Source organism: Micromys minutus, assembly GCF_963924665.1.
Source record: "Micromys minutus genome assembly, chromosome: 15".
NCBI classification, from domain to species: Eukaryota; Metazoa; Chordata; class Mammalia; order Rodentia; family Muridae; genus Micromys; species Micromys minutus.
In genome coordinates this window covers 32883522-32899083 of record NC_137984.1, presented here as the reverse complement: position 1 = coordinate 32899083, position 15562 = coordinate 32883522, and the positions used below count along the sequence as shown (strand labels likewise).

The window sequence follows — 15562 nt, the reverse complement described above, 5'->3', positions numbered from 1 at the left end:
AAACCAAACCACCAAACCACCAAACCACCAAACAAAACCAAACCAAACCAAACAGAAACAAACCGAAACAAATACAACCAATTAACCATCATCATAACAAAACAGAATTTATATCATGCGGCTGTTTGAAAATCACTTTTCAGCAAGATTTAATGGTTCTGGCAAATGTCAAGTCAAGCATTTAGCAACGGGCATCTATGGAAGTTTCTAGTATTATTATCCTTAAGGACCAAGATTTCCTTCTAGCGTTCCAGCCCATGGCTGTCTGTTGTAACTTGGGCTTTACGTGTTGCTCTTTGGCACCAAGTTCTAGGCATATAGTGGAAGTGGCAGACGGTGCAGACAGGAGGTACAGCAGTTCTGGCTGCCAGTGTGGTCCATTTTTAAAGCCATGGCACCAATGACGTTATAGCCCAAATGAGGTGGGGATGGTGTGGTAGGAATTCAGGCCACGGGATCTAGGAGAAAGTTTGGAGGAAATCATCAAGAAAGAGGATGTTGGTAGACACAGCTAGAAGACCAGGAGAAATGACCTTGAAAAGAAGAAATGGAGGGAGAAAGCAAGCGGCAGGGAGAGGTGTTAAGGTCACTCTTCATCTACTGAATGAAAAGGCAAAGAGCAGAGGTGACTAGCAGTTTGGACTTCTGAGAAAAGGCTGGGATGCTTGTCTTATTGACAGAAAGGCTGGACCTCCCTGGGAAGAATGACAAAGCCATTCTGGTTTTAACAGCAACAGTTCCTGAGGTTGGGAGCCAGTGTCTTCTCTGAAGGATGGACCGACATTAAATGTTGTTTATGTAGAATGGCTGCAGTTAAATAGCACACCGTGTCCATCCTTAATTCTTGAGGCTAATATATATAGATCGGTGTCTAACCCCTTGGCATCCTGTACTTTAAACCCCAAGCCCTGTTTTGTAATGTGACTCGAACAGGTCCAGGATCACAGGTTTCCAGACAGCGTTTTTGCATAGCCCAAGGCTATTCAGTTAGTTAAGTGTCTCTTCTGGTCCTTCTCCCTTTCTCCAGCTTGTATCTTGCTACCAGGCAACATTCGTGTTAAATCCAGGAGACCACTTAATCACCCGTAGCACTGCTAAGAAACTTGACTGTTGCTGTTAGTATTAAATTATCTACCTAAGAGGCAGAGAAGACAATGTGCTGACAGTTTTCAAGTGAGCATTTGAAACATGTAAGCTCAGAAGAGTCCGGCAGTCCTTACGTTGTACCAGCACAATAGTGATATAGAATACTGCATCGCGTGTTAATTGACCAGGAGAGCATGTACGAATACTACCTTAAAATTGGTTATTTGATAGAATTGCCCTTGGAAAAACTCACAAATGATTTAGGACAAGTTTTCCTTTTAATTCATCAGTTCTGTTGGCTGGAGTCATTGGTAAAAATCCCATTTGATCTGATCCCCAGTTCTGCAAGCTTCCCTTTTGTGCACTGTCTAAAAGCTGACCCTTCTAAACTTGGCATTTGTGTTTCTTCTTAACCTGACCCTTAGAAGCACTATTTTGCTAGGCTATTTCTTCTGCCTTTTCTTTTGCTCACACTTCAACCTTTCCGTTATGATCCCTTTTCATACCACCCTTCCCACTTGATCCAGCTACAATAAACACTTAAATGTCTATATCCACATTTGTTTTAAATTATTTTCTTTGTTTTTGAGATTATGATATAATTACATTATTCTTTCCCTTTTCTGCTTCCAAACTCTCCCATATACCTCTCTTTTCTCTCTTTCAAATTCATGGCCTCTTTTGGTCATTAATTGTTGTTACACGAATATAAATATATACAAAATATTGACTGTATACTATGAACATATTGAATATTATATAATAAATATATGTTTATATTATATGCATATATGTATATAATTTTAGCCTGCTCAATCTGTATGATGATACTTGTATACATGTTTTCAGGGCTGACCATTGGTACTGGATAACCAGTTGGTATGCTCTTCCCTGGGGAAGACTATTCCTCCCACTCTCAGCACTCCTTAGTTGCCTATAGGGCTGGGCCCTTGTCACCTTTTCCTTATTTACTTTACAATGTTTATTGTTATTATTCTTGTTTAGCTCAGGTTTAGGTAAATCATGTTGGTGAGACTTTCCTGTTGTAGTTCTCGATGCTAGTAGGAGACATAATCTCACAGCAAATGCCCAGACTCTCTGGCTTGTATAACTTTCCACCCTCTCTTTCTCAATGTTCCCTTAGCTTTAGGTATGGAAGTGGACTGGGCTCCACAACTTGCATTTCGATTGGCTATGGTTTTCTGTAATGGTCTCAACTGTTACAAAGAGGTTTCCTCGATGAAGGGCGAGGTCTACACTTATCTATGGGTTTGAGGACAGATATTTGGAATGTAGTTAGAGATTAGGCTACTTTAATAAAGTGTAGGTTCTCCTCTAAGATCCATGACTTCACCAGCCCTGGGCAGTTGGCTAGGTTTCTAATGTCAGATTTTCCATTTAAAGTTGGCCTTGCGTCCAACTAGAGAGTTGTTTACTCTCGAGGTATGAGAGCTGCTACTGCACCCTTAGGGCTACCGTGCCATGATGCTCATTGGCGTGGTCCAGAGGCCTCATGAACAGACTGTTGGTTGATTCCCTCCTTTGGAAGCTTGCATGGCTCCTCTTAGTACCATGAAAGCAGTTCTCAGGGTGGAGGCAGAACTTCCTGTAGATAACATAGTCAGCGGCTCCTGTCAGATAGAGGTTAGGATCTTCTTTTTCTTCTTTTATTTAAGACACAGAACTCTGAGGACTGTTTTTACTATTGTAATTTCAAGACCACCATGGAGCCTAAGTGAGGATATTTTCATTGAAACCAATAACAAACAGTATATTTTTGTTCTGTGTTGCTTTGTTGATACAGGGTTTCTTTGTGTAGTCTAGGCTGGACTTGAACCATGAGCTCAAAGCTGTTTATACTTCTCTCAGACTCCTGAGTGCCACGTGCACCATATCTGGCTAAATGTTAATTTTAAAAATGAAAAATCGGGGGTTTAGACAGTTTTTAGAAAATTTCACTGAGGCCTGCGATTCTATGTTGTGTAACCTGTTCAGTACTATTTCTGTTTTTGTTTCTTTTTGGAGAACTTTTCCTTTCTGTGTAAAGGCCGATCCATTTCCTTGCTCCTCAGATCTTTCAGATGTGAGTTCATGGGTATTTAGGTGTAGCACATCGACAACCCCATCCTATTTTAGCCAGGTGTGAGGGCATACACTTTACCCCAGGCAGATCTTCGTGTGGTTAAGGTGAGCCAGGCCTTCACAGAGACCTCTAGGCTACTCAGGGCCACAGTGAGACCCTGTCTCCAAGCAACAGCAACAAAGCACTCCCCACAACAGCAAACTTATCTTTAACGACTTTTAAAAATAAAAAGTATTGAGTATAAAAGTCAAAACTTAACTCCCTTTTTATTTTAGTTGGAACTGACTAAATACTCGAGTGTATGCAATTGTCTTGATCTCCAGGCATTAGCGCGGATAAAGCAGGAAGCAAGAGAAAAAGAAGGCATAGTGAGAGAGAAGATCAAGTTTCTGGAGAACGAGGTTGGAAACAACATAGAATATGAGAGAAGAATTTCGGCTGCTGAGCGTAAAGTGTTGAAGTGCAGGATGGACTACCAGCGCCATGAAGCCAACAGAAGTCAGCTGAAGGATGAGGTGTGCCACCCAAGGCCCAGCCTGCCGTCATACAGATTGCTCAGTCAATGGCAAAGGCCCATTTGGCCTTCTGGCTTCTTCCCTTAAATTGTGGGTGTGTGTGTGTGTGTGTGTGTATGCATGATGACTGATGCTGCCTTTGTGTGGCAAATCTAACTCACAGTGTCAACTCTAACTTGACAGGTGACATTGGGTAGTGTTTCCTGAGACTCAGTGGTGCTGTCTTTATATACCTGTTGCCTATTATGGGTTGTGATCCTCTTGGAAGCACCGAATGACCCTTTCACAGGGGTCACACACATCATATATATATGTATACACATATACATATATATCCTATATAGCAGATGCTTACAGTATGATTCATAACAGTAGCAGAATTATAGTTATGAAGTAGCATGGTAATCATTTATGGTTGTGGGGTCACTCCAACATGAGGAACTGTATTAAAGGGTCAAAGCATTAGAAAAGTTGGGAACCACTGATCCAGAGTTGTATTACCACTGAGCAGGTGTAATGGCTACATGTTTTTACATGCACTTTCAACTTTATATATGGTGATATTTATCATTTTTTTCATGTTATGAAACAAAAAGTCATTTAAAATTTGATGTGGGGATCAAGAAGATCCACAGATATGCATTAGTTACATAGTGCTATTGCTATTTTTATAGGTGTTATTTTATGGTTAAAACTTGAAGTAGGAAGTATAGCATTTCTCAGAAAAGAAACTTATTGAATGTGAACATGTAATTTTTTTCTGTCTAATGATAAATAGCTGGATACTTTAAAAACCACTCTCAATAGAACATCCAGTGACTTAGAAGCTCTGAGGAAAAACATTTCCAAAGTAAAGAAGGACATCTTTGATGAAACAATGAAGTAAGAAAAACCCATATAAATGTATGTAAATATTAAATATATTTGTGGTCTGTATTTAGAAACTTATTAGTGGTTAAAATAATTTTTTTGTAAATACATGCAAGATTACAACAGTTACCATTCTTTTTCTGCTGGTGCTAGGCATGAAACCTAGGGTCTTAAATGTGGAGGGTAAACATTTTACCACTCAGTGGCACCCCAGCTCACTGAGCTCCACCCCTATCCCACTGAGCCCCGCCCCATTCCACTGAGCCCCGCCCCATCTCACAAGCCCCACCCCATCTCACTGAGCCCTGCCCCATCTCACTGAGCCCACCCCATCCCACTGAGCCCCACCCCATTTCACTGAGCCCGCCCCATCCCACTGAGCCCCGCCCCATCCCACTGAGCCCCGCCCCATTTCACTGAGCCTGCCCCATCCCACTGAGCCCCGCCCACCTTATTTGTTCCATTATCAAACTCCAGATTTTCTAGTTTTGTTTTGTTATCATCAGAGAGGCTCAGAGAAATAGTTTTATAGCCTACCAGAGACATGATGGTAATGAAAATGTTTGTAGCAGAAGCAACTATTGTGCGTGTATGTGTCAAATATTTTTTAAAGCACATTTTCTATATTTTCTTACAAACATTATCTAGATTACAAAAACTTAAACATCACAATGAGGTTGTAAAACATAAATTAAAGATGATAACTGAGAAGACCATATCTATCGAGGAGAAAGCTACTAACATGGAAGACATGCTGAAGGAGCAGGAGAAAGGTTTGAAGGTAAGCCTTGTTTTGGATTTTTACAGAAGACACAGCAGTCTTCCAAAGAGTGAAGTACTTAGTGCACTGTGAAGTCTCAGATGGCCCTGGTTCTAAATGTGTCCTGTAGTCCATTCCCTCCCCGTGCCCATTCTCCCATGATCCCCCTGCCAGGCTGGTCAGTGCACTGAAGCACACCTGTTAGCAAGTGTCCTCGTTGGACAGCATTCCACCTCATTCTGTCGTGTGTATTCATGATCAAACCCTCCCCTCATACTCTGGCCCATTTCAGTTATGAAAGCTGAAAAGAATCCTTGAAAGGCTGAAAGTATGTAAATTAAATCACAGAGGACAATAAAAGTTGTGACATTTAAAAACAAATCAGGTGAATTGAGTTCACTGTAGTTGTAGTTATCGGTACAAGACTTACACAAATTGGTCCATCAACATTTTATCCTAGATGGAGGGAGAGTCCAGGAGACCCACCCCTCCCAGAAAGACTACTGGCAATTGATACCTGTTGAAGGGGCTGGCACTCTCTCCAGTTGTGTAGTCACACAGAAGTTGCCCATGTTCCACTAGTAACTTCCTATCCATGCTCAGGGAAGTAACTCTAAACTCAGTGGACCTCACACCCAAAGAAGTCATAGAAGGCCTGGTGTAGTATACTCTTTTAATCCCAGCACTCGAGGCAGAGAGGTTGAGAGGCTGAGAGGCAGAGAGGGGCAGAGGCAGAGAGGGGCAGAGGCAGAGAGGGGCAGAGGCAGAGAGGCATAGAGGGGCAGAGAGGGGCAGAGAGGGGCAGAGGCAGAGAGGGGCAGAGAGGGGAAGAGGCAGAGAGGGGCAGAGGCAGAGAGGGGCAGAGGCAGAGAGGGGCAGAGGCAGTGAGGCATAGAGGGGCAGAGAGGGGCAGAGAGGGGCAGAGGCAGAGAGGGGCAGAGAGGGGCAGAGGCAGAGAGGGGCAGAGGCAGAGAGGGGCAGAGAGGGGCAGAGAGGGGCAGAGGCAGAGAGGGGCAGAGAGGGGCAGAGGCAGAGAGGGGCAGAGGCAGGCAGATCTCTGTGAGTTTGATTCCAGCCTGGTCTACAGAGTTACAGAATTGCCAGTTAGATAATGAGACCCTGTCTCAAAACAAGCAAGCAACAAACAAGGAAGGATGGAAGGAAGGAAGGACGGAAGGAAGGAAGGAAGGCAAGCAAGCAAACAAGGAAGCAAGCAAAAGCAAGCAAATAACCAAGAAGTTGTGGAAGGAGGTAGAGTCATTGAACAGAAAGGTACCAGCGAGAGAGCAGTGGGGGGAATATGGGATGAGAAATCAAGGTGAAATGACAATGCAGTATATAAATGTATGAAACTGTCAATGAAAATGACATCTGATAATGATGACAAATGACAAATGAGATAATTGAAGACACATGGTAGGTACTGGAATATATTGCTAGCTGAGCAATGCTAAGTAAAGTTCTTAATCGGAAGAAATGACAGTAGGTAGATGCCCAGGTCTCCATGAAGGCATAAAGAGGATTGATTGGAAATTGCATCACAAAAAAGACATTAAAAAACCCTCACACTTAACAAAGAACAATAGATGAACTTGAAAATATGAAAATCGCTGCAGATGTACCATTGGTTTGTTAGAGGGCTGTGCTCTGTAGAAGGGACATCTTATGTCTATTTCCAAACTTGGTCTGTCAAATAAAGCTGATTGGACTGTAGCTGAGGCAGGAAATAGAAGGCGGGAGTTCCAGGAGGAGGCGAGGAGTCTGGGACAGAGCGAGGTGTGGAGGTTCCCAAGGAGGAAGTCAGAAGAAGCATTGGCACTGAGCAGAGGTAACCAGACACTTGGCAGAACTTAGATCAGAATAAATGGGATATTAAGTTATGATCTAATTGGGGAAAAACCAAAATTTATGGCCAAAGAATTTGTAAGTATAATTTGAGTCTCAGAGTTGTTATTTCAGGAGTGTTGGATGGGAGGAAAACCCTCACTTTTACTGAGTTTGTCTCAGTGTTTGTTTCGGGAAAAGCTCAATGGACTTGTCACCACGTTATCTAGGCTTTCAAAGTGCTGACGAATCTCTGAGAAGGTCCTGAGTTCAATGAGAAGTGACAAATACACAAGAAATGCCACATCAGTGAAAATTTGCACACATTAGTCATGGGCTTGTTTTGTTTCATATTGAGGTTCATTGGCGGAGCCGTGGTACTAAGGGAAAATTGTTTCCGTGTTTAAAGGGGTGACTTGTAGTTGGCCTGGGGATTGGTAGGTCCAACAGAAACATTCAGGTCAAGGTAGGTCCTTGAGGAGTGTCAGGATCAGAAATTTTCTTATCTTTCCTCAGGGCCAGCACAGAGGCGAGACCAAGCACTACCAAAGTCTCAGTGAAGGGCTGGACCAGGGCTTGCTTGGCGCTGATTCCTACACATTCTTAAAAGCTAGCAGTTAAATTCTCAGGACTTTTTGTTAAGTTTATTACTAAGCCAGCAACTATTAAAACCTAAATTGTATGTAGACTTATAACAAAGCACATCATATTCAAATCAGCAGTCACAGATAGTATTCATCATGTGTAAATTAAACTCCATGACTAGCTGTGTTCTGGAGGTTAAAATGACACCTTACATTTGTCATGTATACATTTGATTGCTTCTGTATGTCGTCTCTGTGGGAGTGTAACTATAGCAGTAGTGTGAAATTTCCCACCAGGCATGTGCTTACACCAAAGAAAGAGTATTTATCCTTAGTCCCCACCCACTAGAGAGCTGATGGCTAAATGTGGCCCTAAGAAGCTTCAAATTGGACAGTCTGATTTCTTTTTTTATTTTACCCCCTCAAGACTGTTCAGTGAACTCTGAACTAACTGGGTGTCGAGTTCTGAGGCCTGGGCGATTAGATGGGGTTAGGATGTAGATCAAAGGGTATAAGAATAGAAAACTACCAATCTTGTCTACCAGCTGGAGATAGAGGAGTTGGGGGGAGTGGCCAGCGCTTTGGGAAAACTTTGTATTTTCAAGGGCTAAATGTTGACAGGAGACTTTGAGCTCTGAAATTTTAATGTTCATGTAAATAGGAATTTTAAGCTATTATAATTTAACTAACTGTTGTAATTCCTGCAATTTCTTTTCAGGAAGTGGATGTTCAACTGAACATAGTAAAAGACGTGCTCTTTAAGAAAGTCCAAGAGTTACAGAATGTGGTAACGAAAGAGAAAGCCCTGGTATCAGAAATTGAAGGAACCCGCTCCTCCCTGAAACACCTTAACCAGCGGTTACACAAACTGGATTTTGAAACACTGAAGCAGCAGGAAATTATGTATAGTCAGGTAGATGCTCCTCTTTGTGAATATCCTCTGTAAGGACTTTAATTCCTCTGGTAGTTGTTATCCCAGTGTCCCAAGAAAATGAAGAGTTCTAAGATGTTCTGGATGAGTATTCAGGTGGTGGCAGCTGGCTACCACGCTAGGACAGTGGAGGCTTGAGAGGGCCTTACTATTTTCATTTTAAATCTAAAATAGACAGAAAAGGGGACAGACACTCCGGTGAGGGAGGAAGGACCATGCTTTAAAGGAACCAGGAGGGGTGTGTCCCACAGCATAACAAAAGTCTGCAGACGTGAGCATCCCCTGCCCACCTTACCTGCACATCACAGTAGTAGGCTTTTCCCTCAGTTTTGCCTACATACCTTTCGTGTTCACGTTTCTTTTCTTACACCCTCCCCCCCATACTTCTTAATTTCTCAATCTGAATAATTCGTAGTTTCACGATATCACAGTATCGAAGATGCTGAAATATAATGATAAAACAACTCATTGTATGTTAAACGCCCCACGGTTATCATAGCAGGGTTTTTTGTTTGTTTTGTTTTGTTTTGTGTGTCCTTTGAAAGGTGTCCATTGAGAATCTTCATTTATTTACATCCTGTGATTTCCTAAGTCCCTGAAGGAGTTTGTGTTGCTGTCCTGCACCCTGTTTGTCGAGCAGTGTTTTTGCTCCCCTTAGGCTAGGAGGAATTCTTCTATCCTGATTTGCTGAAGGACCAACTTTAATAACCAGTGATGCCAGACTAAAGCTCATGTCGCTGCTGCTTCTACATTTAAACAGAGAGGCTCCTGTTTGTATACATTCACTAACTTCTCTTTAAAAACCATTACCAGGATTTTTACATTCAGCAAGTAGAACGCAGAATGTCACGATTAAAAGGAGAGATTAATTCAGAGGAAAAGCAAGCCCTCGAAGCAAAAATCCTTGACCTTAAGAAGACGCTGGATGAGAAAAAATCCACACTTTCCCTTTTGGAAGCCCAGATCAAGAAGCTCCATGTAACTCACCTTTCTTATTTCTATATTTAATTTGTGTGACTGTTGTATCAGATTAACTATTACAAATGCCTTGTATAGAAGATGATTATACTTATTATAGGCTAAGTCACTTGTTCAAGGGTGCACAGTGAGTTAGTTTACAGAGATGTAGGGTTTAAACTCTGATCCATTTGACTTCAAAGATTTCTTAGACCACATACAGTGTTTACAATGTTGAGAAAGTCCACTTTTGCCACAGGAAAAACTGAATTAGTTCTTATATTTGAAATGCTATCAGGAAGCTTTCTTTTTAAAATGACTCATTTGTTCTCATTTAACTACACAGTTATGTTTGAAACCTATGGTTAGAAGGGAATCAGTTTCGCGCAGTTATAATGTTTGAAAAACCTACAGTTAGACATGAAACACTTTTGGGCGGTTTGGAGGTGGAGGGTAGAGATGTGGGTACAGGGATGAAACCTCAGCCCCGCAGCACTGTTGGAAAGGCTGGTGATTAGTGGCCTCTAGTGGTCATAAGTAGAATTGTCTTGATTTACTTGTGAGCAAGACATTTAATTTTAACTTGACAGCTTTTGGTTTAAGTTCATGGTTTTTAACTTGATGACATAGTTTTCGATGACGGTTTTCAAGTGGTACCTCGGTTGTCTGGAAAATAGCACAGGTTTGAGGATGAGGCACACATTTGATGTCAAGGTTACTTGGGTATTATTTTAATGTTCCCGAGTGTTTTCTCACTAACTAACAAGAAAGGAAAACAACAACAACAACAAAAGCAGGAACAGTGCATGCTGGGTAGTCTCCAGACACGGTGCTGTTTGACCACTTAGAGTGGAGTGGGCTTTTGGGTTGCACTGTGTGGGGAGCCCCCTGTGTAACCACCCCCACTGTTCTTGCCCTTATGAAGCTGGGAGGTGCACATGCCCATGCCTGTTGTTTCACATACAGACTCATGGACGTATAAGGGAATCCCAGCTTGCAGCTGGATACACCATGGAGATGCACTCTCAGTAGGTCAGGCTGAGGGCCTCGTGGTGTGAGGGAGGTGTCATTCTCCTTCAGCGCTCACGGCCCACAGGGGAAACCAACTTCAGGTTGAGACGATGTTACACTTTTACCTACTTTATTTTGTTATTTTATTTATGATGTATATGTGTGGGCATGTGGGCCACTGTGTGCATGTGGAGGTCAGAGGACAACCTTGCAGAGTCATTTTATGAAATCACCATTTATGCCAGAACTTTCCCTCCATTTATGATTTGGCTGGATTCTTAAGTCTTGGTACTTTAGAGAAACATAAACAATGAGAAAAGCAGCGAAGAGTCGAGAGGATGCGGTGATGGTGAAGAATATGAATATCTTAGAATTTTTAATCTTAAAATAATAACTAGAAAATTTGACTCAGGAACCAATTAGGGACTAACATCACAAAGGTGGGCCCTGAGTGGGAAGAGGAATGTCAGCTCTTAAAACTCAAAAAGTGGCACCTGGCATGTAAGAGCTGTTTACATGTCTTGTGGGGTGTAGCCTTCATTAAGCATTTTTTTTTTTCAGGCAGGCAGATGTGATCACGCGCATCTCTGTGTTTAGTACGTTGCCTGTGAGCTCTGCTCCAGTAACATCCTTTATTTTGTAATAATCCTGGAACAGGAGCTGCTCCCATTACAGTTTCAGAGATGAGAAAACTGATGTGGAATTAAGGCCACCTGAGCCTAGAGCCATCGGTTAGTCAAGAGTAAGTGCTCTGGAGACCTGCAGTGATTTTTATCACCTGGCACTTGGTGCTCTGTAGTGAGCTACCAGGGTCTTTCCCCTCCTGAGTGGCGAGCACCTTGAACACCAGACTGAATTATAACCATACACAATACTTCTTAGAACTGTTGCTATCAGGCTAACCCCAAAACATCAGTGATAGAAGTTACAATGTTTCTGAGTGAATATGTTTGAATTTATGTGACATTTTGAATAATTTGAAGTGATGTAAGAGGTTGAAACTCCTAATGTGTGGCATAACAATTGCTGTCTGCTATTCATTTCATTATTTAAAGCATATGTCCCATCCCTTTTTACAGAATGACCTCTACTTCATTAAGAAGTCAAATGGTAAACACAATGACGAGAAAGAGTCTCTCATGAATAAATTAAGTGAACTGCACCTTTTCATTGACAGATCTGAGAAGGAACTGAACAAAGCCAAAACTGTGAAAGAGGTATGATGAATCTGTGTAGTTAATAAGTCACATGCTTCTACAGGCGTGGGGATCACAGGAAAATAATTAAGGAAAAACTCAGCCACAATAACCACTGTATTTAAGATTCAGTGTTAGTAGGCATATTATTTCCTAGTTTTAAAACAAGAAAATTATGTATTCCATCTTGTATTTTCAAATGTCTGATATATCGCACATTTCCTACATCAGCTGTTCTCCAGCATTAATTCTCCAGCATATTCCCTACAGGGACAGTTTATGAGCTTAGCACGATCTATTCAAGTGTCCCGTGGTCTGACACTGTTATTTCTGACCTTCTGGTAGTGTATGTGCTACCTATGACCACAGCTCAGTTGTTTAGAGTAATTCCTATCTGTGCAATTAAGCTAAACATAAGTATTTTAGGGACTTGAAACTATTTTTTAAGCCAAATTGTTCTCTAGATGGCTTCATTACTATTCTTCCACCAGCCGATGTAACACTACTTAGTTTACAGTCACTGGGGCTGGATCATGTTTCCATCTTGATGGACAAATATGGAATCTCATTTAGTTTCTACTTTTTACTTGGAAACACTTCCCTAAAGTTTAAAACTAAATTTATATAGAAAGCATTACATTATGTTCCATAATTTTCTTTTGACTAGCCAGTTTATATTCTTGGTTCATTTTTTTTCCATTAAGGGGCTTATATTTTCAATTTCTTTTAAAATTTGTTATATATTTTTAAATATTGCCAATATTTTCCCCATTTGCCTTTAAAATTTCATTTCTTAACAGAAAAAAATTTAAGGTTAAGAATCAAGGGAGTTTTTACTCTGTACTGTTTATGTTTAGAAGCTTGTGCTAATATCAGACAAGGGGGTTACTCTTTCTACTGGTGCATTAGGCTTTCTTATTCATCAGGAGTATCTTTCTGGGCATTGAGATGTAGGGATCTCATCTTCTGCCACATGAAAGCTGTGCTTGGGAAGCAGCTTACCTTATACTCAGGCTATTTCCTGGGAAAGACAATTGACTAATGACTTCTATGCAATACTCTACACATGACAAGATCGTTTAAACTACAGATTTATTTCTAAAGTATTTTGTGCCAGCTATTTTGGAGTCTAAAAATGCATTTTGATTGTATGGGCAACTGTATATGCTAGTAAAGCTTGAAGTTAAATTTGAATTGTTAAAGATGATTTGGAGCAACCATAGTTCCCCACTCTGTCTTTATCCTGGCAGATGTCACTTAGTGATCTAATTGAAAAAAATGTGTTTTCAAGTTTGACTTTTGTTGCCACAGAAAAGAAAGACACCATGGTTTTTGTTTAGAAATAATTATTTCAATACATGAAAATTTGATTATGTTGGTAGGATTTGCTGATCGAGGACAATCTTTTAAAGCTTCAAGTTAAACGTGCTCGAGAAATGCTTTACAGCAAGGCAGAGGAAGTCCTTTCTCTGGAGAAAAGGAAACAGCAGCTGTGCACAGCCATGAAAGAAAGAGCAGAAGAAATTAAGGTGCACAAAGCCATGCTTACCTCACAGATCAGATATGTTGACCAGCAGCGACAAACTGTGAGGTAATTATCACATTTTGGTTTTTTTCTCTTTGCTAAAGAATTTGCAAACCAGTGTTGTGGTGTGAGGAGAGTTCTATTTCCTGACACCACCCTCATATCCATCTTATATTGTATCTCTGGCTCATCTGAAAAGCTTCTGCCATTAGTATAAGATAGAGAAGTCTAGTTGCTTCTGTTTGACTAATCGTGTATCCTTGAGACATATCCCTATGCAAGATCAGTAATCAACTTCAATTTATTTTTAATGCATGTGTATTCATGTATATCTGAATGAGATGCATGTGTATGCAAGTGGAGGCCAGAGGACACTCTTAGGTGTCATCATCAGGAATGTCTTCTCATGAGACATGGTCTTTCACAGCTGACAGTTCTCCTTAGTCAGATCTGGCTGGCCAGTGATTCCCAGGGATCCCCCTGTCACCACCTCCACAGTGCTGGGATTATAGATTTCTGCTACTATACCTGGCATCTTAAATGGACTCTGGGGTCAAACTTGGGGCCTTATGTTTGAAAGACAGGCACTTTGCCAAATTCTAGTTCGTGGAATTGATATTTTATATATGATCTCTTTAAAAAATGGTCCAGTAAGGTGCTTTTTAAATCTAGCTTTAAGTTATGCTTACTGAAGCAACTTGCTTTGCAGTATGTTTTAGTATCACTTATGAGATTATTCCCAGCCACATGTTAAAAGTAATGTTACTTTTAAAAGGATGCCATTTTTGATTTGTTGCTGGCATATAGAAATATCATAGTTAATTTCTAAGTATAAGCACCACATATTCTCACTGAAGTTGTAGGTTTGACATGTATGCATGTAGACATTAATTTTCTGGGTACTCCACTTGTATACTTTTTGAATAGGTTTTGTTTCCTTCCACCCTATAGAGCTTTTTCTCTTTGCTATACTTGTACTATACCGTACAGAATCTCTAGTTCAATACTGAGTAACAGTAAGTACAGATACCTTTGTCTTTGTCTGATCTCAAAGGGAGGGTTTCCTCACTTTTTAATTAAATACAAGGGCTTCATGTATGCTACACAAGCTGAACTGTTTTGAGATACCCTCACCTGCTTTTATTTTGTTGAAAAAATGCTTCAAATTTTTAAAACTGGAAACATACACTAACTTTTCCTGCACGTATTTCCAATGTTATTGTAATTACACTGACCAGTTTATCAAAGTTAAGCCAACATTATATTCCTGTAGCAAGTCAATTTATTGTCTGTATACTTTGGATTTTGTTTGATAGTATCTTACATTTTTAACCTGTATGCAAATGGCCTTTGGTTCCCTTTGCTCCTATCACGAGGTTTTTGTTGTATGTCTTCATAAAATCTGTTTCTTAGATTTCTCTATTCTGATGAAGTTTGCGAAAGAGTGGTTTTTTTTTTCTTTATAATTTTCAAAGACCTCATTGATGAAACAAACCACTGGGGATTATTATTTTTTTGATAGGGAATTTTCAACCATGGATTCAGTTGACTTATTGTTTCAAAAATGTATTACATATTTCTATCAGATTCAGTTTTTGTTTTTCAAGACAGGGTTTCTCTGTAACTCTGGGTGTCCTGGAACTTGCTCTATAGACCAGGTTGGGCTTGAACTCCTGAGATCCACCCACTTTTGCCTCTTGAGTGGGTTTAGAGGTGTGCACCAGCTTGTCTTTGTTATACTTTGTTAGCAGAAAGCAGTTTTTCATGCTGCATTAATGTTCCATGAGTACATCTACTTTTGCTTAGCCCTCTCTTCCACTTTTTCATTAACAAATGAAAAGATTTCCTTGCTCCCAAAGCTTGTTTCATGTCTTTCTCACTTCTTCCCTTTTAAAAATTATTTTAATATTTGTTTGTGGGACTTGGTATTGATACCTAGATCAGAATGGCCTTGGCCTCAAGAACCATGCATCACTTAAGAACCAGGATTAAAGGTGTTTGCCACCATACCTGGCTTCTCTTGTTTAGAAAGGTGGTATGATGAACTTGTTTAATCTTCTATTGTTAGCTGATGAATTAAATTATAAAACATCATGTGTTCTGATCAAGTAATAGAGCAAAAAAAAAAAAAAAAAAAAATCTAAAGAGCTAACTTTTGGTTCTAAATGTCTTTTACCATCATCATTTTCTAGAAGATGGTAGATTGAAGACTTCTTTTCA

At 40.4% G+C, this 15562-nt stretch overlaps 1 protein-coding gene across 1 annotated transcript in view; it reads left to right on the top strand.

The window, feature by feature from the left end:
- The window catches only part of CCDC39 (coiled-coil domain 39 molecular ruler complex subunit), a gene marked incomplete at its 5' end in the record, with an annotated part of 30235 nt that overhangs the window by 8178 nt on the left and 6495 nt on the right, over positions 1–15562 (top strand). Inside the window, 7 exons of the mRNA XM_080929283.1 lie at positions 3493–3684; positions 4463–4566; positions 5203–5335; positions 8441–8635; positions 9467–9631; positions 11701–11838; positions 13200–13408. Coding sequence (XP_080785409.1) covers positions 3493–3684; positions 4463–4566; positions 5203–5335; positions 8441–8635; positions 9467–9631; positions 11701–11838; positions 13200–13408 — 1136 coding nt within the window. The remainder of the gene's footprint in view (positions 1–3492; positions 3685–4462; positions 4567–5202; positions 5336–8440; positions 8636–9466; positions 9632–11700; positions 11839–13199; positions 13409–15562) is intronic.